Genomic DNA, 27009 nt, shown 5'->3' on the forward strand with positions numbered 1-27009 from the left:
ATGGTGAAACATTAGAGGATGTGCTTGTGCACTACAAAAAGTAGAGCTTCTTTTCGAGCATGTTGCTCGGGGACTGATGTAGGTACTGGCCCACTAGGAAGGAAAGCTTGTGCGCATACTGGCAGACGGCCGGTACACGCGTTGTACCGGACCAATTGTAGTACAGATGGCACTGCTTGTAGGACAACATTTGCAGATGGTCGATTTTGAGTCCGGATGTATCGTAAATTACATTGTAGGCCGTCGGTGAGACGGTGCCTTGTTTCACCGATTGCGAAACGAGGTAGAAATCGGTGCTGGAAAGAAAAAAAATTGCCATCATTATAGGGTGTCCGGAAGCTAGTTCGGACGATGAGATTGACGACGTTCTTACCGCTGAGGAAGTGTTACTACGTTATCCACTACAGTACCCGGGCGAGGATTCAGTCGGTGGTCGAAGAAACGAGTGTTGATGCGTTTGTTCACGATAAAGAAGGTGAGCAGTACCTCCTGCTCTACGCCAGCCGATTTGTAGATTTGGCCTAGTTTTTCTACCAACGAGCGAACCTCGTGGTCATAAATGTACTGCAGCTGACCATCGCTGACTCCGTCACGGTAGAAGATTATTCGCTTGGGTAACTCACCAAATTCTCGTCGATACTCGTTTAAAGCCTTCACGGTGTTTAGCGGCAGGTAGTTGGAAATTTCCTCCCCACTTGAATGGTGGCTAACGGTGGAGAAGAATTTGGGCGTCCCTCGATTGTCGTGATCGAGTGTTGCCACCATCGCCCCAAATGATTTGCTTTTATCCTTAGAATCGTGGCACACATCGAACCCGATTGTCATCAACCCATTGAGGGGAATCTTCACCTTCCATGGTACGCCACCTAGCTTGCAGTTCATCTGAATGACCACCTTCGTGGCCACAGACATGAGTGTGCGTACGTTGCCGCTCTTGGGCGTAATTGTTTTCTGGACCATGACCTGCGTCGGGATAGCACGTTCGACGCAGCATTTCTTCTTAATGGCGGTGTATCTGTCCGACTTGTTGTTCGATACCACACACATGATCATTTGCGGGTCCTTGTTGATGATGGCGTCCAACGTGCGCACGTACGTGGTTGGATTATCGTCGGGCATCGGCACCATCTCGCAGTTGCTGATTTCGAAACGCATTCCACGGGCGGCCGTGATCATGCAGTTCAAAAAGTCACCCGCTTCACGCTGCCAACGGGCGGGAACAACTAAGTACCAGCGGCTTAGTCGGACCGTCGCGAACATAGGATTATCGCGGAAGTGAGCAGTCCAATCGGCATTCTCACCCGCTTGTACACCGCTGTTCAAATTGGTCAGATGATACATGTCAGCCGATTTTAAACTATGAGTACGCAACATAACAGGAATACATACTTGGAGGTAGTTGAGAAAAATATCATCTCTTGCGGAAGCAAACGGCCAGGTAAGTCCACTAGCCGGCGATCGAGCTCCATCTGCCACACTTTAAACACTTCCTGGCTTTCGGGAGATGTTTGTAGGCGTCGGTTAAACGTTTCCAGGCGTTCGATGCGTCGGTCAGGATTCAAACGGGTATGGTCTGCCATTGCCCGCATCATTCTGCAACGAAAAGAGAACTAGAGTTAAGCATCGCGTCTCAATAGCGACCGAATCGCATCGAATATTACTTGAAATCAGAACGCATCGAATCCGTCAGTCCGGTCATTTGACACAACTCTGGTACTAGTGCCATCAGCTCGCTATCCCCTGACCGGGTGTCCTTCTTCTTTGCTCTCGACAGCAGCATTGGCTGATAGGCATCACGGATGCGTAGGTTGTACTTGTTTTTATAGTACTCCAGGAACGATATCTTGCCATTCTTCGTCTCGAACGTACTCTCTGGGGTGGTATCGAATGTAACGTCGTGGATGGTGTACGTTTTGTTGTTGTACCCTGTCAGCACGACACATCCGAGTACAGCTCGACGGAAAGCTTCCTTAAAGTTTCGGTCGTGCCGTTGACACTCGCGAAGGATATCATAGCACGTCTGCATGCGCATCGTTTTGTGGGCTATTTCGCAGCACACTAACACATCGGCTTCGTGTTGCCGGATGCTCGTAATGTAGCCGGGCCACAACTCAATATGATATTCTCGGATCGGGATTTTGGCTGCGGCGTCGTACAAGTTACGACCCACTAACTGCAGATTAAGACCATTCATTGCTCGTCGTAGGATGAGATTCAGCACCTGTATGCCGGTTTCGTCCGTCATGTCGACTACTGTGATGCGTTGAATGTGCAGCTCGTACTTGTCCCCGGTACGGTCGTGTTCCGAGTGCAACACCAACTCGTCGTTCGACAGTCTGCAAGCGGTGAACAACTGAACGCCGTCGAAAACGAACCCTCCGAGGAGTCTTTTGTGCTCGTTAACGAGTGATTGCATCAAACGCGGACTAGCACACGGTGGTACAAATTCCACATGGTATTGATACAGAGTCCACTCTCGTCGTTTCAACAGTTTAAAATAATTCGACTGCAGAGTCAACGGCTGACCGGTCGTGCCATGCTTCGATGGCGCATCGGGTCCACGCGTACGTAACGTGTCAGCGAGAGGACGCCGGCTGCGTCCACCAGGTCGATTATTCAGACGGCCCAACCCACTGCTTCCGGGCTGCGGTTGCTGTTGCTGTTCGTGCACATTTGTGCTGAACGCTGCTGTTCCCACTCCAGAGGACGTGCTCGGCACATGATGTCCATCACTCGGGCCGGAAGTTTGATGGGACCATCCGGGTCTCCGCTGTAAAATCAGAAAAGAAGATCGTTATTCTCCTTTTCAACGACAGCTAATTCCGATTACCTACCTCTTGGGTCTGATAGGAAGCACCATGTGATGGGAAACCAGCTCGTATAGGCGGAGGTGGACCACCCCGACCATCGTATGGCGAATGCGGGGAGTTCGAGCCCAATGCCCCGCGTATTCGATCTCTGCCTTGTAAGTCTCTCCTATCCGCCATCTACAGTTCTCATGCGCTTACCGAAGCTCTAAATTGTTAACGTAGACAGAATAACGCACTGGTTTTATGTCTAGAGTTCTATTTGAGCTGACACGCAGTTTTGAAGAACTGTTTTCGCGCGAATTACACAAAAGAAATGTGCCTCCGTCGGTGGTACAAAACAAACTAGCCGTAGCAAATTGTATGGTCTTACCACTTTACCAAGTAATGGATTTTTGTTATATACTTGCGTACTTTTGTACTTTTAATCTCTACTTTGAGTTCTTATTAAAAGCGCAAGCACGCCGCAACTTGTTAGCTAAGCAAAAGCGTCCAATTCAAGATCTTCTTCCTTTTCTTTTTTTGTGACGGCAAAATACCGGATTCCAGTTCATGCGGCATGAGCCCGAATTGAGCTCTACTGCAGATTACTGGATGAATACTCTTTCTCTATTTCTTTGCGCTTACGTGTACCATGGAACAGGATACTATTCTTTACGTAAATCTTAGCTTAATTTTAACTTTTACAACGTGCAAGCGCTTCAAAAACCAGCCATGTTTTGACAATTAAAAAGAGTTGTTTTATTTTGACAGTAACCAATATATTTTCGCTATGTTTATATTATATAGCTGATTGCATTCAAGTTGGCAGCTAAAACGACCCATCGTAGATCTAGGAGCAGCCCTGATTAAAGAAGCTCACAAATATGCAACTTCAACGAATATGTTCTTCGTACAGCATCCACATTTAAATATCTTTACGTTTTAGGAATGCTCTTTTCTTTAAATAGAAATCCAGATCAAATTGGCAAGGTACCAGTATTTCAAATCAACTGGGTAGAAACACGAAATAGAAGAACATGTTAAACACGTCAACCCATCCTTTCAAGTGACTTACTTAAATATTTATAACAAATCATACATGATGCGAAAAAGTAAGCAACAGTTTTGCATATAAATCTCGTCGTTTGTCCAACAATTTGTTCTTTTTAATTTCAACTCAACTATTGTTCGGTTATTCTTACAGAAAATAGCTTCAAAAGAATCGCAAAAAAAGAAATGTACGTTAATTTAAAGTAATATCGTAGGATGATATGTCGTTCATAAATTTTGCTAGACATTTAAGAATAAAGTTGAAAAGATATGCTTCAAGTCTAAAAAACAAAATAATAGCCCAAAACCACACACTTCGGAGACGAATAAAACTAACACGTTAGATTAGTTTTCATAGACCACCATTCACTTTGTTTTCTGCTTCATTCCGTTTGCTTACAATGTTACAATTTATTCCTCGTCCTGTACCACTGTGGTCTTCTCGGAAACGTACAATCCGTCCAAGAACTTACGGATATCCTTATTGTGGACAGTCGTGGACTGCTGAATAAGAGCGGCAGACAACGAAACCGCTTCGATGTCATTGCCTTCAAGGACCAGCTCATCCTTTTGTTTGGCGGAATTCACAACGGTCACTCCAGGCTGCATCTTCACGCGACGAATGTGCTTTTCGCCCAAGAAATTGCGGATTTCCACCAACGAGTTGTTCTCACTGATCACGCAATTGATGGGGAAATGAGCATGTACAGCACGCATCTTGTACTGGAATCCCTTAGTGACACCTGGAATTAACATAGTAAGCACACAATCACTATTCATGTTCCAATATCGATGGCAATATGTTTAGCACTTATGCTTGTAGCTCTAGCACATCCTTACCCTTAATCAAGTTCTCAATGTGCGAGCACACAGTGCGAACAGCGGCCAGTTCTTTCTTGGAACCAAACCATTTCTCCACCGTCACCTTCTTGCGATGCACCTTGAAGATATCGATCGGCAAGTGGCGGAAATTCTTCACGAGCTTTCCGCGAGGTCCGTGTACGGTCACAACACGGGCTTTTACCTTGATGGATACACCCTTCGGGATGGTCACCGATTGGTTAGAGTTGATCGTTCTCATGGTAAGCTAATCTGAAAACAAACAAAACAAAACAATTACAAGAATGATAAGCAAATAGTCACAACCCTATCAAGCTGCTGAGTAGTTTCATTATCCAACATCAACATTAATGCTATGGACCAGGGAGGTAAATTAGATCTTCATGTATCACTCCCCGGTCGCTTAGATCTGACAGCTATGCCTTGTAACTAAATCGTTTCGTTAGGTGTAAACGATTTGCATTCAGCTACGAATGCCGTTCACAACACACGCAGGTTCTTGTTTAACAATTCCACATTGTTCATCAACGGATAAGGATTCTCTTAAGCTTCAAATAACGTTCGTGTTTACCTATTTACACGAAATTATTGGAAAAGAAACAACCGATACGGCAATAACACTACTTACACGTTAGAGAATCAAACCGGAAAAGAACATGACGTTTGCTTGCGGCTATTACCGTGCGTTTCATGGATGTCATACGGTACGTCAATTCAACGCGTTTTGTTGACATCAGGAGCCAACAACTATGCGTTTCTAGAATCGCATATTGATTTGAATGCAACGCAAGATAATTTCAATGAAATCACAGAATTGCTCACATAATGTGCAATTTAATAATGATTCTTGTAAAATATGTAATTCATTAAATTAACATCGCATAAAATAGCTTTTTATCTTGATTGAATCTTTCTGTTTGCATTACTTCGTAAGGTTTGCCTTTCGCGAATGTGGATATGCAAAACGTGAGCATATATCAATATGAAACAAACATATATCACATGAATATTAAATCTATAAAAGGAGAATCTATATGTTTCCCAGAAATATATATTATACTTCGAAACAACGAATATTTTTCGTTAGCGTGTAGTTTTGACACTGGCTGTGACATTTGTTTTAACGTTCTTTTAGGAGAACACTTATGCACATAAAAACAGCAGTAAAATATATTTTTTTCTTTTTCTAGCTTCTTACTAATAATTTATCACAAGCCTCAAAAATTGATTACAGCATGAATTTGGTATTATCTTGATTGGAAAATTATTGAGTTTAAAGTTTCTCCTAGTGATGTAAGCAACAGCTGTGCACTGATTTATAGTAACACTTTGAATTGCCAAGGATGTTTTATAGCAGCAAAACCATTTTCATGACCGTGGCTGTTGGAACCCAGGTGTTGTAAGTGTGTATGTGAAGTGAAATGGAAGTGTTGTTCTCCGACGCGAGCGGTAATAACTTGTTATTTTTTTCAAGTAAAAGTGGTTTGTAATCACTTTCTGAATTCTGGATTTCAACTGAAAACGAAAATACATGAAGAATCTCCCACAAAAGGATGTGCATATGAATAGGCAGATGTGTAAACCACGTGTTTTTCATTGAAGGATATATAGTACTTAGTAGAGTGAAGCTAAAGAATAAGAAGATTTTAAATTTGTGTAATCATAATAATTTACCTGCGGAGCCAATTCGGTTGTTTAATTTTGCATCATAGCTGCAGCTCTTACCAAGATAGCATCATTTTAGAATCTATATAACGACTTTTTGCACATCCTACAACATGAGTAATACGGAGAGCGGCTCAAGCAAAAATGCATACTCAGATGAAAATCAGGATGAGTTGATTATAAAACAACAGCGTGAAATCGAACAAGAAGTGAGTAATGCACGGCAACTAGAAAACAAAGGTGCAAAATGCAAATTATAAACTCTTTTCAGATTGCTCATTCCAACCCGCTAGTCAGTGAGTTTCAGCCGATTTCTAGCCTCAACCAGGAGTACTTGGACGATCCTATCTACATATCAAAGATTAAAGATCTCTCATCCAAGTATAGAGCAATCCGTCGTAGTCGCCCAGATGGAAACTGTTTCTTCCGGGCATTTGCTTATGCCTATCTAGAATATTTGGTGCTGAATAAGGAGGAATTCCAAAAATTCTACGAATATGCTTCTAAGTCGCGAGAGCGATTAACTGAAGCCGGCTTTCCTCCGTTTACTATCGAAGATTTTTACGAAACATTTATGGAGGTAATTAATAAGGTGAAACCAGACGGTGACGACACGGCTAGCGCGCTCAGTGAGCTACACAGGCTGTTCAATGAACAGGGCTACTCGGATTACGTTGTTGTGTACCTGCGACTGATAACCTCGAGCCATCTGCAGGAAAAGGCTGATTTTTATCAGAACTTCATCGACGGCAACATCAGCATTGTCGAGTTTTGCCATCAAGAGGTAGAACCCATGTATAAAGAATCGGATCATATCCACATTATAGCGATTTGCTCGGCATTAGACGCCGGCGTACGCGTTGAATACATGGACAGAGGTGACGGAGATCAAGTAATTGCTCACGACTTTCCGGACGGATTCAAACCAAATGTTTATCTCTTGTACCGTCCTGGTCATTACGACATTTTGTACCCCAATCAAGTGTGAATTTGGCTGTTTTCGCAACGCAAAAATATAGGCATTTCACTTTGTCTATATCCCTTGCATCCTGGGAAAGGGCCAGTTAATAACGTTTACACTTGCGCATACCAACAATACCAACGAATGTCTACTATGTAATACTGTCTTTGTTTTTCACGTCCTTCGATAATTCGGTACTTCAATACTAGCATGCTACCCAATATAAAAATAAAGAATGAATCGTAATAAAGAAGTCGATCGACATCTTAAAATAACTAATGTCCAGAATGGTTTTTTCAATGTGTAAAATAGGACAGATCTAAGGACGAGCCGATGAAATGTATTTTATAAGGTGTGGTATGTCCGAATAGAGATGCAGTGATGGGTTTAAGTTTTCCTCTAAGAACGCCTGCATTATGGTTTAGTTAGTTTGGAATAATTGAAAGAAATTTTGGCCATTTATCGTCAGATGGTGCCACGTGGTCAGATGATGCCACGTGCTTAATTAGCCTCGATTATTGAAACTCCTGGGCCCAATTTTAGAAGACCAGGTAAAATGTAATCAAAACGATACTGGAAGCCCGTGAAATCCTTTTGGACGTCCACATGGTATGCGTAATACGGTCGTCAGACGTACTTGTTCTTCCTAATAGCACTAAGTAACTATAAGGTCAGAGAAGTAAGATGTATTTTATTGTATATAATTGAGCATTTAAGCTTCAATTTCGCCGAGATATAATGTTTTGTCACTTGAACCAGACACGATGATTGGTTCCGTAGGATGAAAATCGATATCATTTACACTTCCATTGTGACCCGGTAGTTTGTACAAGATACGCCTCGAGGTTGTGTCCCACACGTACACGAATCTGTCTGCTGAACCAGCGCTGATTTTTAATCCATCCGGAGACCAAGCGCATCTAAGCAAATTTTTCTCAAAATTATGCTGATGTCCGGTAAATACCTTCACGCAACGTTCTCCGGCTACGTAAGGGCGAATATCCCAAATTCGTAACGTATTGTCCATTGAATTGCTGAGAACGTACGAACCGTCTGGAGAGAGTGACAATCCGGTCACAGTATCTGTGTGACCACGCAGACGATAAACAATCTCTTTCTTGCGTATGTCCCAAACCTTGATCTCGTTATCGATACCACCTGAAACAACTTGTTCGGCTGTATCGTTGAAGCACACCGCAGTCACTTGATAGTTGTTATCAAGCGTACTCACGACGTGTCTTTTTCGGGCGTCCCAAATTTTGATCGAACAATCATCAGAACCCGAAACGATTAGTGTAGGTCCACGACGTGCACCACTGCAGCTGTTTACAAAATGTGCATGACCCTTCAACTTGCGTATACGAGTACATGTTGGTACATCCCAAACGCCAATAACTTTGTCCGTAGCACAACTGTAGATGTTGGAACCATCTGGCGAGAAATGTGCTTCCATCACAGCTCCTGAATGGCCACTCAACACGCCAACGTTTTCACACTCATCGTAAACCTTCCAGAGAACTAAAATTTCATATTTAATTTGTACAAGAATCTCAAACTGTCAATACTTTAAAACTTACATATTTGACGGTCAAATCCGGTGGATAGCAGGTGTTCTCCTTCGGGATGAAATTCTGTAGAAAATATCTCACCACCATGTCCTTCCAATAGCATAATGGGACCCAGTAAGCCGGATGTACGTTCTACATTCTGAAACGATAAATTTTAGATTTATACATTTGCAGAAAACAAAGCAGCTCCGAGAGTGGTGTTTCTGTTTCTATTCATACCCGCTCAAGAAGTTGCTTGTCTTTGGCTGTGTAGGACACGATATCTGTGCGAGATTTTTTCGCATTTGATGCAGGAACTAACGCGTCGGATGGCCGCTTAATGGCAGTGGAATTCATTTTTACGTTTTAATGTTTGAAACAAATAACACCGCACCGTAGTTTGATCACTTGCTAGCAATTCGGCGTCCTCAGTTTGTTGTGACAATTCAATCTGTCATTCTTTGTGCTGACATTTGTTCTTCCGCACGCGTTTGGTGGTGTACAGAGTTGCAGTGCAGAAAATTCGGATAATTTTCATTGATAATTTCAAAGTAACCATTGAATTTAACAAGAAATAGAAAATTAACAATCCAACGATGGTTGTAAAGCCAAATATGGTCGCCAGAAAGCCGCAAGGACAGGCTTATAAGGATAAAAGCAAACCGGCTGACATCCGATTGAGCAACATCAATGCTGCCAAAGGTGGGTGTAAAATAGATCGAAAAAAAAGGAATATAAATCGAATGAAAAGTACCACTAATCTCACATGGCAAATAATCTGAAGAATTTGGTATAGAATAGAATAATATGAAGTTGACTAATTCAAATTTTTGTTCTGCAATTTGTCGTGTTCAACTATCAACTATTTGTACGCCATATTTTCTATCATTCGTGATTGCAAAAGTACTATGAAACATATAAGTAAAGTGAAAATAAACACATTTTTAATATTATTTTATCACTTTCAATATAAAATTCAGCTTATATGAGGTATAGCATTTGTTTGAACTGAAAAATTAGAAGATAATAGCGGTATTTTCAATACATAACCTCAATGTGTAAATGAGTCATATGATCTATACGCTATGGTGTCTGGAACATTTCTAAATACAATTAATTCTCTCATATTGCTTTATAGCCGTTTCCGATGCTATTCGTACAAGCTTGGGTCCACGTGGTATGGACAAAATTGTAAGTATTATCAGTAAGCATGATTTCAAATAATGATTTGCCTTACCTACTTATTTTATTGTTTAATATAAAGATTCAAGCTTCGAATGGTGAAGTAACTATTACAAACGATGGAGCAACGATTTTGAAACAGATGAATGTTATTCATCCTGCGGCTAAAATGTTAGTAGAACTGTCCCGGGCTCAAGATGTTGAAGCCGGAGATGGCACAACATCCGTTGTGGTCGTCGCGGGATCCTTGTTAGAGGCAGTAGAAAAGTTGCTGCAGATGGGCATCCATCCGACTGCTATATCGGAAGCCTTCCAACGTTGTTCAGCCAAGGCTGTGGAAGTGTTGACGGAAATGTCCCGCCCAGTAGAATTGGATGACCGTGAGTCGCTGATCAAGAGCGCTTCTACGTCTTTGAATTCGAAAGTCGTGTCCCAGCACAGCAGCATGTTGGCCCCGATTGCGGTGGATGCCGTGCTAAAAGTGACGGAATCAGTTTCTCAGACATCGGTGGATTTGAAAAACGTGAAAATCATTCGCAGCCTCGGCGGAACCATCGAGGATACTGAGCTAATCGAAGGACTTGTTTTTACGCAGCGCTCTTCAGGTGTTAATGGACCAAAACGCCTGGAAAAAGCTAAAATTGGTTTGATCCAGTTTTGCATATCCGCTCCCAAGACCGATGTATGCTGAAAAAAGTAGAAGATGGGTGTTTTAAAATGCTAATACCTTTCGTTTTACAGATGGACCATAGCGTGATTGTTTCCGATTATGCAGCAATGGATCGCGTTCTAAAAGAGGAACGTGCATACATTTTGAACATCGTAAAGCAGATCAAGAAATCTGGCTGTAACGTGCTGTTGGTACAGAAGTCTATTCTACGCGATGCCGTCTCAGACCTTGCCCAACATTTCCTGGATAAAATCAAGGTGATGGTTGTAAAAGATATCGAACGAGAAGATATTGAATTTGTTTGCAAAACGCTTCGTTGCCGTCCGATTGCCTCGCTTGATCACTTCGTCGCGGAAAACTTGGTAAATGCAGATTTGGTAGAGGAGGTGGCTAGTGGATCGACGAAATTCGTAAAAGTCACTGGCATTCAGAACATGGGCCAGACGGTATCGATTGTTGTGCGTGGATCAAACAAACTCGTACTGGAGGAAGCTGACCGATCGCTTCACGACGCATTGTGCGTTGTCCGTTGTTTGGTAAAGAAACGTGCTCTGATTGCCGGTGGTGGCGCCCCCGAGATAGAGATGGCGATGCAACTGGCGGCTTATGCTCAAACTCTGCAGGGAGTCGACGCATATTGTTTCCGGGCATTTGCTAACGCCTTGGAAGTGATTCCGTCAACTTTGGCTGAGAATGCTGGCCTTAATCCGATTGCAACTGTGACTGAGCTGCGCAATCGCCACGCTCAGGGTGAAAAAAATGCTGGAATCAATGTGCGCAAGGGTGCTATAACTGATATCTTGGCGGAGAATGTTGTTCAACCGCTGCTGGTGTCCACCTCCTCCATTACGCTCGCGTCTGAGACGGTGCGTTCTATTTTGAAGATAGATGATATTGTCAACACTATGCAGTAAGAAAGGTTTGTCAGAGCATAGACCGACTAACCGACTTATAACTTACGAAACCGCAATTATGTACTATCCATTGCGATCGGCTTAACTCGCCTAGCACGTATTCTAATTCATCTTACTTTCACATGCACTATCGGCGTTGATAAACGTCCTGCACAATAATTTGCTGAAAGAATCTGTTCGGATTCATTGAAAACGCGAAAACATTGCTCATTCGTTTGTATGTTCACATCTGTCTATTTTCTTAATAAACAAAACATAAGTAACGATAATAGATCATTTCTTCGACATGGGTTCGAATGCGTCTGGCATTCTTTCGATGACGAACCGATTGAGCGCAACGTTCATTATTGGAACACCAGGTATTTTACGAATGCGACGCTTTAAATCCTTATCATTAGTGGCCACAATGTAGCACTTGTGTTGAGTGACACGCTGTACAAGACAATCATCGGCATATGTACCCCGATGCATACAGTGGAGTCGCTCAAATCGAGGATCCTTTATTATTCTGAGAGCCAGTTTGTACTTTTGGCCTAATTTTTCCAATTCTGCCACCACGCAATCCGTGATGTATGGGATACATTTTGCATACAAACAGTCCATCATGGTTTTAATAATGTCCAGTTTGTTTTTAATGCTGAAATTGACAAAATTCGTATCGACTAGTATATGGTAAGGAGGACCCAGCTGTGTATTGTATTGGAAGAACATCGCCGAACTTCCCTGTGGCCTTTCCATAATTTTCGGTGCATCGTCATGCTTTTTCTTGGGTTTTGCTTTGGACTGGTCTGCGGGTTTCAATCGGCTGTCTGTGGATTTAATCATGCGGCGCAACAAACTCGATCGTTGCTGTTGTAATCTTTTCAATTGATTTTTGTTGCCCTATCGTTGAAGAAGTACGTATGAAAGAAGAGTAAATTTATTTTAATTACTCAGTAATAATTCAAAACAAACTATTTCAAGAAAACGGTTAAATAAAAACAAACTTTACCATGTTCCACTCTGTGTAATCAAGGAGCACTTTATATGTAAAAACGTGTCCTGTGGTAGAATAGAATCTTCAGCTTTAATTTGTACCTTGCCACACTGATATTATTATTCCTTTTTTGACTTCTGCCTAAATCCTAATGATTATTTTCCGTACTTCAATGTTCTATTCAGCTACAACGTGCAACCACTTCGATGAATGTTTTGACGACCAAACCAGTGGCAATCTCTACTTGACAGTAATGTACGTATTTATTTTGTTGTGTTTAATTCTGCAAACAACTTGGTTGATATATTAGTTTTACAATGTAATATTGCCCATGTGTTTTCAAATAAAGTAAAAGGAAGATAAAAAATCTGATTGATACAAATTTACCATTTTTTAATTTCAATAAACAATAATAAGAGTTTAGTTGCTGATTTGTATTAACCTTGGTACAGCAGATTTGGGACAAATGTCACTGCTGTTAAATGGGCAAAGTGGAAAACGAAAACAAAAAAACAAAGGGCAAGTGGTTTAAAAAAATAATAAATACACCCTTACACTCGCTAGCGTAAATTCTTTTATCACTGCAGTCCGACTCTCCTCTTACCGTGCAAACGCGATTAATCATCATTCCCGTAGGTGTTATATCGTCTGTTGAGTTTGCTGCAAACATTGTCTGGAATACATAGCAAGTTCAAACTAGTTGAGAGAACAAGTTTTTTTTTGCAGTTCTGGGCGCGGCAAGCAAGTGGAAATTGCAGAAGTATAACAATAATTTAAATATCAAGAATAGAGCAGTAAGCGACTATGGAAGATATGAAAGAGCAGTTCCCTACGTACAATTCTGTATTGCGCCAATCGAATGGACAGCAAAGACCGTATCACAGTACCGGTTTGCCCGATTGTCCTCCGCACGGAGCAGGTATACCAGGCATGGTAATGATTGGCAGGAAAAGTGGTCCCGCTGTTCCACCGAAACCACGCAAAAATAGTCAGCAACAAGTTCCACCTCAAGTTCCGAAGAGCTCTAACGTGAAACAGTACTGTGAACCATCGTTCTCCACCGTGCTTGAAGGTCAAGCAGGCAGCCTTGACGAACATGCATATACAAACGTTACTAACGAGGCAAATGGTGTCACCGGTCGCGTTGTGAAACTAGGGGCACGTAAGGTCACGCTTGATGATGCCCTTGAGCTGCAGCACGTAAAAGAAGCGCTGGAACATCATAAGCGCACTCTGGAAGCAAATCGTTCAAAGTCACTCCAGGACGGTTCGGAACATGCTGGAACAATGTACGAAAACACACAACCCAAAGCATACGCCAGTGGATACGGCTCAGATGCAACTTATTCCAATCTACCCGGAGCAGCTCATGGAATCGCAGCGGCAAAAAATAACGAAGGACTGATCTACAGCAACATAATGCACAACGCCAACCCATCGAAACCGTTTCCTCAGCGGCAAATATCGGAGGAACTGCCACCACCACCTCCGCAGGATTTGTCTTTACAGCTGACACTCAATACGCTAACTTTGGAGGAGAACGACGACGAGTTTCCACCCCCTCCAAGTCCTGTTAGTTCGTCGTATAGCGAACTGCGGCGAGCAACGGATCATCCCCACATGGGCCGGCAGCCCCAACCAACATACACGTTGGTGGGTCCCGGTGCAGCCGGAGTTGGCGCACCAGGTGGCCAAACGTACAGCAACGTGGCGCCGGGCAGTCAGATCTACGCGAATAATATGCAATTTGCTCAGTCGCTGTATGGCACCTATGGCATGAGTTCGCAGGGATCGACCACGTATGAGTCGATTTACGAACCGATCAATCCACGGCCACCAAGTCAGATGTCTGGCCGCTCGAACTACTCCCTTTACGCACCGTATGTAAACTCACATGGAATCAACAGTCCCAACGAAAGTATCATAACTAGCGCGTCGCAGCAACAGCACCGCCATGGCCCATCTGCCATGTCAAAGGGGGCGGAAGTGGACACGCTGACAGACCTGCTCGTGCAATCGATTCAGGACACGGACTCGTTCGGAACATGCGTCAAGTGCGGAGAACGTGTCGTTGGAGAAAAAACGGGATGCACAGCCATGGACAAGATCTATCACATTGCATGCTTCACGTGCCATCAATGTCAGATAAATTTGCAAGGCAAACCGTTCTACGGGCTGGATGGGAAACCGTACTGTAAGGAAGACTATTTAAACACGCTCGAGAAATGCTCCGTCTGCTTGAAGCCCATCCTCGAGCGCATCTTGCGCGCTACTGGAAAACCATATCACCCGCAATGCTTCACATGCATCGTATGCGGAAAGTCCTTAGACGGTATTCCCTTCACGGTAGATGCTACGAATCAGATTCATTGCATCGACGATTTCCACAAAAAGTTTGCCCCACGGTGCTGCGTATGTAAGATGCCCATCATGCCCGGACCGGGCGAGGACGAGACCGTCCGCGTGGTGGCACTTGATCGCAGCTTCCACATCAACTGCTACAAATGTGAGGATTGCGGACTGGTGCTCTCTTCGGAAGCGGAAGGACGTGGGTGTTACCCGTTGGACGAACATATACTGTGCAAAAGCTGCAACGCTAAACGTGTGCAGACTCTCACGAGCCATATGACGACAGAGCTATAAACAGATTTCGCTTTCTCTAGTGCGGCTTCACGCAAAATCGGAAGAACTACGTGTTGAATATCCTTGTACTTAAGGCACTCCAGCGGCGCGGAATGTTGCGAACATGCGGCTATGCTAGCGTTGGATGGATGTTCCACAAAAAAGTGTTAGTCAAATTTAGGCACTCGAACAAACCGTGACGAACGTATTGAACGAAGTTAGCAAGTAGCATAGCACAACGTATTACATAATTCCGTCTTTGATCCTTCTACATTCCATTTTATATGCATTTCGCTGTTTAATGAAATACGTATAACTTTTACAGGACTCCATAGTTACTTGACATCGCTGTTGATGTTGTGTTAGAACTGCGTTTATGGGAACTGACTTAGAAATATATTGGTAATTCGCAAGAAGAAAGATATGCGTGATCAGTAGTTGTAGATCCCGATCATTATCGCTCAGCTGTACTAGTATTAATTAAATTGTCATTCCATAGCTGAAATTAACTGGTAGGGAAAAAATACGTACGCCTAAATTATGCAGAATAACAGTCACTGCCGTTTTACTGCTTCGATAGTACTATTTTCAGATAGCGAAACATTTTAACATTGATAAATAGGGAAGATGTTGAAGTAGGTGCCGTTCAATGCCAGGATAAACACATAATGTAAATTTGCCGTATGTGGTGTCAATGCTTTTGCTGTTCTAAGAATAAACAACATAATAAGAAAGTGATACTTGTTGCAATTTTGTGTGTTACTCATGAACGAACCTGTACGAAGTATTTACTTATGATATCATTTGTCAACTTATCGAAGCAGTTTTGTAGGTAAGCTGAACTAAGGTGAGTAATATCCGTGTTGTATATTTTGAATCATGCGTTCAAGTTACAAATCATGAGCGAGTCATGCGGTCTAAGCGGCTGGTAGTTCTTTCTGCCATGATTCAGCCCCAGAGTATTTATTCTATCCTATAAAGCAAAGCTATGAATCTACTCTAGTATTAGCAGCTACTTGTTTTAAAATATTCCTAATGTACAATTCGCATCATTGCATACCCATATTTAAATTCTGAAAATTTCTTCTCTTATTGCATTGGGAACAGCATGATCATTTTAATCACAAAAATAATACTTTTCTTACTGTAGTAGTTTTTCGGTTGTAACTCAAAAACTAATATTTCTTTTTCCCGTTCTATATTTTTATGTGCAAAAATGCAGGATCGTTTATGTATATAATTCAACAAAATGTAGCATTCGTCCCTTTCCGAATGGTAGAAAAACAAATACAAATCAGTTTGCTCTTTTACCCTGCAGCGATGGCAGCATTCTGCTCGGTAGGGTGTATGCTAAACTTTCCAATCCTTTTACATACACCAAAGGGGTTAGCGCACGCCAACCCTTCGGAGTAGGGTGGTGTTTTTTTAGATTTTGACCGTTTGCAATCGTCAGTGTACATAAAGCGAGGGGTGGAACAAGAATCCTTTCGAGGTTGAAGGAGGGATCTCCGGACAAGGGATGGTAGTGCTGTAGGTTTTTTAACAATCGCCTATCCGGAAAGAAGGGGTTAGGCCGTTCTGTCGCGCAAACGATTGATTTAGTCTTGTTCGAATCGAGGAAGCGATTACAGATCCAGGATCCAGAGGCATAGGAGCTCTATGCGATAACCAACAATCGAGTGTGGTGAGTCCAGTTTGCCTGCAATGCATGTGAGCCTTGAGCGAATGCGCATGTTTCCGTTGGGCATTTTTCATTTTTTTAAGTATGCAAAACAGGTTGGCTTTACAAAATGGCTCGAAAGGCATTGGTGGTCGCCATTCGATGGTGGCATTTCAGTTTCGCATATCTCGATGAAAAGAACAGAAACCAGAAACACAGTAATAGACCGAATTTGGCATTTGAAAACGAGATTGCCTTGGTTCCATCGTTTGTGTAGCTGGGTGAGCAATGGGATTCACTGTGAGGAATTTAATTAAGTTTACATCATTCAAAAGGCTCCTCGGAAGGCTCCTTGCATTATTCGTGGGCATCAAAAGCACAGGAATTCGCTTCGATGCGAGACGGATTGGATTAGCACTTGAGATTGAAATTAAATTTGAAATCAAGCAGAAGTACGTAAAAAAAGATCGCCCTCTTGACATTCAGCCTGTGCTGTAGGCGATTGGGAGTTTCATCATTCGTGTGTTAACGGCCAACGAGCCAATCGGCATGGTATCAGTTGTGAATTACTAAGAATGTGCACAAAACAAAGTGATCGAGCGATGGCCTGCATGGAACCATGATACACAGTCCTCCGGAACACTTGAACATCGACCCAACCGTTAAACCATGAAAATCGTGGACTATACACGGAAAAAGGATCCAGCACCGTGGGCGTCTAATGGTGGGGGTGGAAATCTTTGAGTCCAAGGGGCAGGAGTAAAAATGTCGAGATTTCGCACAGCCAAACGTCGCAACGACCAGAGGACATGGCTGGAGTTTCCGTAATTAGGAAATTAGAAATGGGATCCTGCCAAAACGGTCGTGTTTTCCTTGCCCACGATCCTGATTCGGTGTGCATGTTGCGTACTTTAGAACGCCGGTCAGAGAGATAAACTTTGCACGGGTGGATTTGAAGAGGGCAAAACGAGCCCGGTAATTGGAGGAAAAAATCGACGGTCCTCGTTTGGAGGACCTCAATACGGAGGAAATCGCGTACGTCCGACCGAAACTGGCAGGAAATGGACCGGGATAGCTGATGAAGGATGGTTCTTGAAATGGAATTTCTAATAAGAAAGGAAATGTGAAAGAAAATCCATGTTAGTTAAATTTATTTAGCTGCCGCTCCATTCGTTTGTGCTTAGTTTTCCAACATGCGAACGAAGCAAATGGAAAAATCCCCTACGCCAAGGGACACGTGTGTGTGTGTTAGTGAAAGTGGAAAGAGGAGAGTGAGGACGTCTTCGTCCTGGGGTTCGGTGCTTCGATACCTGTTAAAAGTTGAATTTGAAATCGGACATTCGATTGATGAAGGCCAGGGGCAGCGCCGGTAAGGTTTCGGCCCTCGAGCGGCCTGATTGGTGGACGACAAATGAAAATTCCCCACAAACTGGACAGAGGAATTTTCATCTGCCTTTTTTCCTTCCCAAGTGGCCATCGGCCTGGAATGAAGTTACGTCCTTTTACCGTTAATGAAAAAGTGATTGGGGTTGGATTAATTTAGACCAGGTCCGGATGGATACGGTGTGTGGAAGTGACTTTTTGGGCGTTCTGGCTGATTTATTATTAGTGTTTTTTTTCCTCGCTGGAACTTTTGAGAGAAAAACGTAGAAATCGAGCTAAATAGTGTGGGATGTTTGAGCTTTAAAGACATGTTCTGCTTTCTACTCCGGAGGATAATTGCAATACGACGGCAGAGCTGTTGATGCGCAATCTAATTTCAGCTCCTGAATGTCTGCAATTGTGTAAATAAGATCAGAAATTCTTAAAATCCACCCCAAATCCATCCCAGTCGTTCCCGGAAAACGGGGCCTGGAAGATGTAGAAAACGAAAAATGGATCGTTTCCTTTCTCCCCTGGGACGCAAGCGGAGGAAAAACAGGATTTATTATCATAAACCGCCAGGGGTCAACCGCAGAATTGAACTCGAACCGTCCCCTTCGGCCACGAAGTATCCTGTGCGGCTCTAGTCAACTGGAAACTTGAAAATTTTCTTCCAGTCTACGACGAATGCTGCCATTTTTCGACAGCATGTCACAGGGATTGGTCGCAGGAGGGCTCGGTCTTTCGAACCCGGGCTCCGCGGCTCGTCTCTTGCCTGTTTGCGTATTTATGGCCATCGACGAAATTTGGAAATGTAACAATAATAATAATAACAAGCACGGCACCCTCGTGAAATAAAAAGGCAACAATTTTTTTAAAGGCGAAATCGAATTTATGTCAAATGTTGCGTTACACCAGTGTGTTATTTTTCTATCTCATCCGGAGTGTGGATGGAGGGATTTTGAAAAAAGAAAACGCAACCAAAAAAAACGTAAATCGTCCAAGGGGACTTTTGCAACCAAGAAGAGGGCTCATTTTTCCATGGAAACTTATCACAAATGTATTTATTTTTTCAAGCATTAGCAAAACATGTCTTTCAAATTATGTGCATGTATTTTTGATACCCTTCGCTCTGCGGCCAGCCTTCCCTCAACCCATTGGAAAGTCGCTCGAAAGGATCTCCGTCCCCTCGGAGTCCGCCGTCTAGCCGCATTCGTTGCCAAACGACCGATAATACCGGAATGGGATTATCAACCGAAAGGGAGGATTTAAATTCAAAGGCGCCCAATTCGGCATGGACGTGATTCGGCGAGGACTCGTCGTTGGCAACATGCGTCCGCCATGTGTGCTCGGAAGGAGCACCGGGAGGGTGGACCCTCGGTAATGAGCATGACGGACATGGGTGATAATGGGGTTCATTATGCGTTATGTACGAGCGTCCTGCTCGCCAGCTCCGTGAGGTGACGTTCATTATTGAAATGAGCCGAACGTGTGCGATGTGCCGTGTAAGCGTGCAAGTGTATTACAGGACGTGGACACAGGGATGTAACGAGGACATTCTCGGGCGGTACTCTCATTAGTATGCAAATTGGATTGCACTGACCGAGCGGCTGTCATGACGATCTGCCATTTTCGGGTGGGTCCGAACTTCCAAGCGTACTGTACTAAACCTGTTGTAAAGGAAGCTGCTGGGATGTTATTAGCATTCCGATTAAAACAGACCCGAGAATGGGCGACTAATCTCATGCAGATCGCAAGGACACCAAAAAGAAGGCATAAGTTTGCTAGCGGCTGGATGAGATTGCCGAACGGCATTTGTGTAATGAGTAGCATGTCCTGTGGTCCTTCGTGGTTTGCTTCGTCATAACGGAGGGTTCCCGTTTTCCGAAATGTCCTTTTCCCCTTTCAAAGCCAACTGCTGGTGAATGATGGTAGCGATTTATCGATTTATTCATCGCCTGGCTGGATGCTGTATTTACATACACATTCGCGGCGATGGACAATGATTGATTGTGTTTGCATCATCGGCAGGCGAAATGTGTGAGCATATATGCGCCATCCCGACGAGCTGCCCTGAAGGGGTTACAGATGCACGGATTCTCATGTTGCACCCGCACACCACCCACCTTCTAGGGCGTCCCGGGATGACATGCAGGATCGATCGTCGAAAGGATTCTTTTACCGATATTTACCGATTATTAATCATAATTTTCAGACCGCTCGCCGGGAGTGCTGCAGAATCATTTCACCCTCATCCAACGGACGGCATAATCCTTTCCTGAAGGGTGACCGGCGTGAGGGATACGTAAAATGGATGTTCATTTTCGCATTCGTTTGCACTGCAATCCCTGATACGGCCATTGTTTCGTCGCGCGGCCAATCCGGGGGATCGCATTTAGTGCAAAATTATGTTAAAGGATGAATAATCCATCATACTTTCGTGCGGCGGAGGACAACGACGTACCAATTTCGTTTGAGTGCCTCCGGCGTTGGTGTGTGCGCAGCATGGTTGCTTTTTTGGTTTTTTTTTCTTGGGGAGGTCGAAATCCCCATTCCCCCACGTTGGGCAACCGTTCGAGTGGACAAGGCTGGGGGGAAGATTCTTTTGTGTCCTTCCCGATGGAAAGAGTGCCGGAAAAAAACCCTCTCACACACGCAAACCATTGGTGGAATCATATACTTCTCAAGAGATGGGATTTCGAGCTTTATCAGCATTCAACAGCGTAGCCCATGGCTACGTCCATAGCCCCTGTTGGTTGGGACGTGGAGAGACCTACTTACGAGCAGTCGCCATAAATCTCAGTTAGAGGATCAGCGAGCGAGTCAAAAAAGGATTTGATTTATTTTCGAGCAGGATTTCGCCTCGGTAAGCTTTTCCGATGTAATTTATTTGAATTTACTCGAAATTAGATCATACCACGGCGTCGCAGGCAATGAATGGACGCAGGTTCTAGCTTTCGGATGATCTCTCGCTCTACCTTCGCGGTCCATTCTCTATCTCTCGCTCTCGCTCTTTCTCTTTCACTCGCTTAATCCTTGTTTTCCCTGTTCGATCATTTAAAAGCCTTTTGCGGCCGTGCTGCGACGACGTGAGTGGGTGATTTTAATGTCCTGAGGACCGATTTCCCCCACCCGTGCACCCGACCTGACCGACCATCCCACACCGATAATGGCTGGTGTCCTTATGCACCGGAACGGCACTATCTACGCGCCACGGCACTTTGGGGGCCACTCATATTTTTCCCGGCAATAATCATCCGTTCGATTGGCCAGAAAAGGGTCCCTGAATGGGTAGTCCTTTTTTGCGAGCCTTGCACGCTTTGCAGGTTGAACGGTCGTCCTCGTTGGCAGGTTTTTTTGTCCCCCGCGCATCTCCCGAGCCCGTGTCGCACCCGGTGAAGAGCCATAAAACACATTAAATCCCATAGAATAATCGAAATGTCACATTAAGATGTGAAATATAGACGAATGTGGAAGTCGGTCCGGTCCGAATTTGGGCCGAGATTTGTGCGAAGGTGCCCTTACGAGCTGGTTCGTCCTGGCGCAGGACATCGGTGGGGCTCTGAAATTGGCTTTCTCGCCGGGCTTTGCATCCGATTAGTATGGAAAGTATAAACCCGAGGCGCGCCTCATGGGAAGTCCTTTTCCTGCCATCGACCGGTAGCGCTCTGGCCATAAATATATATTTTATGAGTCTCGGTTTATACTTCCGACTTTCCGGAGGCGCATTTGCCGTGCTCGGTCGGAGCGTGAATGATTTCGCTTTTATGCTCTCCTTGCTTCTGCCACGCACTCGGACATTTTCTGTCCCGTGGCGTTTGGTCCGGCCAGTTGGTTCTTGTTTGCATCGTAAGGATTTGCTGACCGACAGCATCCTTTGGTGCCCCTTTTCGATGGTACGTCCCAGGCCCCTGGGGGGACAGCCGTTGGACCGTTCTTTGTTGCTTTCGCTTTCTCCGACAGACGAACGGGCGAAGATGGGCGCCAACGGAAGGCGTGACGCGCTTTTATGTTGGTGTTTTTTTATCGGACCATGAAACGAGCGTGCTTATTTTTGTTCCATGATTCGATCAAGCGTATCGAAACGTAGCGTGGAACTGCGCAAAGAAAGAGCAGCAGTGATCCTTGCTGTGCGAGGCTAGCAATTGCAGTCAATCGAGCATTCAACGGTTTAGCCGACAGCCACGTCGATGGAAAATGGTTCTCTACTCCATCTTATTTCTCCCGTTATCCTAGCTGTGCGCCCTACCAAGTAGAAAGGATTCACGCAACCAATCAAACAGCTAGTAAAAGCCATTTTAAAGCACGCCCCAGTCTTTGTGTGGTAAAAAAAAACCGTACGGAAATCCGTACAGCATTTGCCTATATTCAAATGGCGGTAATGTAATCGCAGATGGAGAGGAACAAAAAATATTTCTCAACGAAAAAAGGGTTGTGCTACGATGAAAAAGGACATCGCAATGGCTGCGCTATCGGGTGAACCCGTAACGAGTCGGGTGGCATAAAAAACGATCTCTAAGTGGAAAAGGTACCCCTAGGGGTGTTGGGAAAGCGAGCACACGCCGGATTGCGGTACGACCGGCGAGCCTGGTTGGTATTGGTTGTCTCATTATCCCGTCATCATATGCCGGCTCATGCATCTGTCGCCGAGCGTAGTTCAACGACTGCCACCAGTCTACGCGCGTGTCCTTGCCGCGCTTTGTCCTCGCGTTATCTCGCGTGCGATCCGCTCGTGCCCTTTGATGGAGGGATGGCGTGGTTTTCACCCCCTTCGGTTTATGTACAACCGACCAGGTCCTGCAGGACCAATGATGCCAACCGATGATGCGCTCTTCGTCCGCACGAGCCAGAATTGACGCCCCTCGCCAGATTGCATCCGTTTACATCCTTTCGGCGTCGTTCTCACCTCATTCGAATACCTTTGTCGGGCTCGGATGGTTGGTCGGTTGGCTGGAGATGCGCATATTTGCACTTCCCAAAAAAAGGGGTCCTTTAGGAGGGAACGCGCACAAGCGCCCTGTTTCGTGGGCAATCGGGCGTTCGCTTCGCTTTTTATGCGACCGCGTCGATTCACCCTTGACGCTGGCAACCCTCTCGGTTGGAAAATCTATTCTGAATTCCCCCTTTTCCTCGCGCTGTCGGCCAGTCGGCCCCGGGCTGTTGAGATGTTGATCCCGTATTCATGCACACACCGAACGGTACGCAGCCGTAGATGACGACGGAGACGAAGGACTCGAGCACATCAGCTCCAGGATTTTCCGTTGTGTGCAATTTATTTTATGATCCCTTTTTCCGCTCTATTCTACTGGTCCCGAGCGACAGAGCGAGAAAGAGAGAGAGATAGAGAGAGAGAGATAGAGAGAGAGTGAGAAAAAGAGAGCGAAAGAGCGAGACGCCAGAACCGAAGAGAATCCTTGTCCTGGTGGTGTGTGCGAGCGAAAAACAACCAGCTCACGGTCCTGCTTTGACGGAGGCGCCTGCGGTGAGCTCGATCCTTCGCTTCCGGTGAGACGGATGCTGCTGCTGCTGCTGTGTGTGCAGCATTATATATTCAGCGCATATATTTTCCATACATTATATTTTATTTCATACATTAAATTTGAACTCGCGCATGCGCAAGGTGGTGTAGGTTCGCACGTTGGTAGCGTTTTCCACCGGGATTTTCCTGGAACACTGAGCGTACAGAAGCGCAGCCCTGGCGTGTGGTAGGGATGGAAATTGAGTTCGGGTTCGGGACAATGGGAAAACTTAGACCTGCTGGCGTGGGATGGGGCGCATTGCAAGCGTGTCCGTAGTATGTATACAGACAGCTGTGCCGAATGCGACACACTTACATACGGCAAGGACGTGGCTTTCCACCCTTTCGCGTCAGGATGGGGTGGATGTGGTTTGACATTTTGTGCAGGAGACGGACCGGATCGACAGACAGACAGATGGGTTGTTTTGATAGACAGACGCAGTAACATTGTTGCGTCGACAAGTGGCATTGGCTGGTCGTTTTAGGCGACTCTTGTTCAATTATTTGGTGGGGGAATTGAGCCTCGTGATATTGGTTAAAAATAGATTAAAAATGCATGCAATAATTCCGAAGAAACCACAAAGTCTCGCACGTGTGGTGACACTAAGCAACGCTGTTTGCTCTCCTTCTCAATGTCTCAGACTTTTGGCACTTTCCAACAGCCAGGCCCTCTGCAAACAGATTAACAAATTGCGTTTTACGAAATAGACCTGTCGGTAGTCGGGGGGCTTGTGCAAAACTTTATCAATTCAACCACGGGCTGGCTTCGTTCGTGCAATCTTCCCCAGGACAGTAGGCGCACGGGGGCAACAAAAAATCGTAATCATGCGAGCGCTGGTGGTTTGCGATAAAGTTCTGCGACGAACAAGGCGCCCGTTCGGTTGATTGCAAATGGTCGGGCGAGCGTGTGGTGGCGCAGACCGGGAAGGTCCGGTCAGCAAAGGAAAACCCCATCCGAACAAACAGCGGACCCTGAAGGGCGCTTCGAAATCAACGGCCGAAACCGACAGCGAATATGTGAAATGTCAATCAAACCGATGGTCGATAAAATGAATTTAACTGTTGACTGACGCACCCCACCGGTGGAGATGATATCGAATGTTGCTGCCGTCGCCTATTTACCCACTCGCCAATCACCGGGCGTTGTGCTGCTCTTTGCGAGGCTCACCCACTCGTGTAGGGCTACGGCAAACTGACCGATGGCCGATGGTTGTTTGCAAGGAATCCGCGTTAATCCGATCGAGCTGAGTCGGCTACTTTTGGGAGCGATTGGTAGCATCGATCGGATGGTCACCTTTGGGTGGGTGGGTGGTGCTATTAAAAAATATTTGGATCAGCACAAAACGAGCAGCAACAAAAAAATCGCCCCAAGTCCCATTTTAACACCCCCGGTCGAGCAGGGCAGCCAAAAACGACTCGCTTCCATAACGAGACGGCCCATTTGAGGAGCTTGCGCCACTCGCGGATCCAATTATCGCTAATGTGGGCGCCATTATTAAAATAAAAATGTAGAACCATGGCACGTGCTTGGTTCGGATGCTGCGGTTTCATTTAAACGAATGGATTCCGCCGCCTTCTAGCGATTCTCCATTATGCGTCATCAGTCTTCGGCAGCGTCCATTGCGTTTTGATTCGCTGGTGGCGCGCCGTTCTACCAGGATCGGGCCCCGAAAAGTGCGCGATAAATATATTCAAACATCGCCCGTGGGCGCCCGGAATGGCGTGCATTCGCACTGGAGCTGGTGATGATGACACTCGTAATCGTAAAACATCGTCCGGTCGTTCGTTTGCAGTCGACCAGCAAATGGCTTCGACCACCGAAGGCTCGATAATCTTGCCGGCCGTTATGGCAATATTATTCATTCCCCACGCAATCCGGACCGGACGGGAAAAATAAAACACCACCACATGGTGCTGTCAGTTGCACCCACCGCAACCCGGGACAACTCTATTTCCACGCGCCCTTCGTGGTCGCGTGGTGTGCGCTTTTTTATTTTAATATCAAATATTATTATTGTTTTTATATTCATCTTTTACGATTTCCCAAATGCGCGCGTTGCGGTGGCGAACGATTCGCTCCCTCGTTATCTGCGCCTACTGCGCGTAAATGGTCGGGCGAATTTTCCGCATTCGCAGGATTCGGAACGCAGCAGGACTCCCGGGGCTGGTCAGGACGGCCAGTCGAAAGGCAGGAGGCGGTCGATATCGGATATCGGCCGAAATAATGTTAATGCTCACACGCGCGGCCACACGCCGAAATGGTGCACACTTTTAGCCAAATTGAATTGAAAAGATAAAAAAACCCCGGGCCCGTTTTGTGGTGATGTTTGCCGTAAATGGTCGGCGACAGCGCCAACTGCGATCGGTGCGTGTCGAGAGCGGAAAACCGAGGGTGCACAACCATTTTCTTGGGGAGGTTTTCTTCATCCCTCACGCGCTGGGACGGTGTTTTCGTTGGTCCAATTCGATTCCGACCGGCTTTCGGGGGTGGCAGCAGGTTTGCATGTCCTGGTGCGTTCATCTCCCTGGTTCCTGCTGTGTGGGGTGATTTTTTTATACCACCGGCAAGCGTCTTTTGGCTCAATGTGTTTATTTTGCATGATTCCTGTACCGACAGGAGGTCCCGTTTCGGGAAAGGGGGTGCCATCGGTGCTGGGACGCGTTTTTATCGTACCAGGATCTGGCAGGGAATCGCGTTGGTGGTTTCGCTCTTGAAAGCGGCTAATCTAGGCAATAATGGGATATGGCATTCGAATTGACCTCACATTATTGCTGCCACCAGGGGCAATTCGAGTGGAGCAATCTCTCGACGATGTTTATCGAACGATTTTCCAACTTCATGCGCTCATTCATGTGGCTCTATGACATGACAGGCAAAAAAAAACAAAGATGATCCAAAAAACAAGGCTCACGAGAACCCCAAAGCACGATGTGTCGGTGGAATTTGTTTATCTGAACGCGAGAGCGCACAAAAAAAAAAACCTCCGAAGCTACAACAACATCGTCTCATAACAAGGCCTGAGATGTTTTTGGAGCCACGATGCCTATCGATAGACTGTAAATGTCACTCGGGGCCGCATTCGAATGTCAGCCACATGGACAGGACGTACGAGACGTGGTCGGGTGGGTGGCAAAACGGAAAAGCGATAGACCCACACAGTAGGCAGCACATTCACCCGAAACAAGCGCAGATAAAACCGGATCCAATTACCATAAATGGAAAAAATAACAAAGCCAATCAAATCAGAAGTGA

At 45.1% G+C, this 27009-nt stretch overlaps 7 protein-coding genes across 7 annotated transcripts; 3 read left to right on the forward strand and 4 right to left on the reverse strand.

The window, feature by feature from the left end:
* Positions 1-31: 31 nt before the first annotated feature.
* Positions 32-2987, reverse strand: LOC128723431 (protein aubergine). The gene is made up of 5 exons (XM_053817172.1): positions 2835-2987; positions 1662-2770; positions 1390-1593; positions 374-1315; positions 32-296 (listed from the first exon to the last, which is right to left on the reverse strand). The coding sequence occupies exons 1-5, from the start codon at positions 2985-2987 to the stop codon at positions 32-34; spliced, it is 2673 nt and encodes an 890-aa protein (XP_053673147.1).
* Positions 2988-4190: 1203 nt separating this feature from the next.
* LOC128727605 (60S ribosomal protein L9) lies at positions 4191-5324 on the reverse strand. Its single transcript, XM_053821534.1, has 3 exons — positions 5308-5324; positions 4680-4931; positions 4191-4582 (listed from the first exon to the last, which is right to left on the reverse strand). The coding sequence occupies exons 2-3, from the start codon at positions 4918-4920 to the stop codon at positions 4251-4253; spliced, it is 573 nt and encodes a 190-aa protein (XP_053677509.1). The 5' UTR covers positions 4921-4931; positions 5308-5324; the 3' UTR covers positions 4191-4250.
* Positions 5325-6457: 1133 nt separating this feature from the next.
* Positions 6458-7563, forward strand: LOC128725648 (ubiquitin thioesterase otubain-like). The gene is made up of 2 exons (XM_053819408.1): positions 6458-6553; positions 6616-7563. The coding sequence occupies exons 1-2, from the start codon at positions 6458-6460 to the stop codon at positions 7330-7332; spliced, it is 813 nt and encodes a 270-aa protein (XP_053675383.1). The 3' UTR covers positions 7333-7563.
* Positions 7564-8017: 454 nt separating this feature from the next.
* LOC128727188 (U5 small nuclear ribonucleoprotein 40 kDa protein) lies at positions 8018-9228 on the reverse strand. Its single transcript, XM_053821069.1, has 3 exons — positions 9093-9228; positions 8883-9012; positions 8018-8823 (listed from the first exon to the last, which is right to left on the reverse strand). The coding sequence occupies exons 1-3, from the start codon at positions 9207-9209 to the stop codon at positions 8018-8020; spliced, it is 1053 nt and encodes a 350-aa protein (XP_053677044.1). The 5' UTR covers positions 9210-9228.
* Positions 9229-9351: 123 nt separating this feature from the next.
* On the forward strand, positions 9352-11840 carry LOC128727187 (T-complex protein 1 subunit delta). The gene is made up of 4 exons (XM_053821068.1): positions 9352-9554; positions 9991-10043; positions 10117-10716; positions 10776-11840. Exons 1-4 carry the CDS (start codon positions 9449-9451, stop codon positions 11616-11618), a joined length of 1602 nt encoding a protein of 533 aa, XP_053677043.1. The 5' UTR covers positions 9352-9448; the 3' UTR covers positions 11619-11840.
* Positions 11841-11891: 51 nt separating this feature from the next.
* On the reverse strand, positions 11892-12481 carry LOC128727190 (rRNA-processing protein FCF1 homolog). Its single transcript, XM_053821070.1, has one exon. The coding sequence runs from the start codon at positions 12441-12443 to the stop codon at positions 11892-11894; it is 552 nt and encodes a 183-aa protein (XP_053677045.1). The 5' UTR covers positions 12444-12481.
* A 917-nt stretch (positions 12482-13398) lies between these two features.
* Positions 13399-15916, forward strand: LOC128723665 (thyroid receptor-interacting protein 6). Its single transcript, XM_053817427.1, has one exon. The coding sequence runs from the start codon at positions 13399-13401 to the stop codon at positions 15235-15237; it is 1839 nt and encodes a 612-aa protein (XP_053673402.1). The 3' UTR covers positions 15238-15916.
* The last annotated feature ends 11093 nt before the right edge of the window (positions 15917-27009 follow it).

The sequence above is a fragment of the Anopheles nili genome, chromosome 3 (genome assembly GCF_943737925.1).
Source record: "Anopheles nili chromosome 3, idAnoNiliSN_F5_01, whole genome shotgun sequence".
In the NCBI taxonomy this organism is placed as follows: Eukaryota; Metazoa; Arthropoda; class Insecta; order Diptera; family Culicidae; genus Anopheles; species Anopheles nili.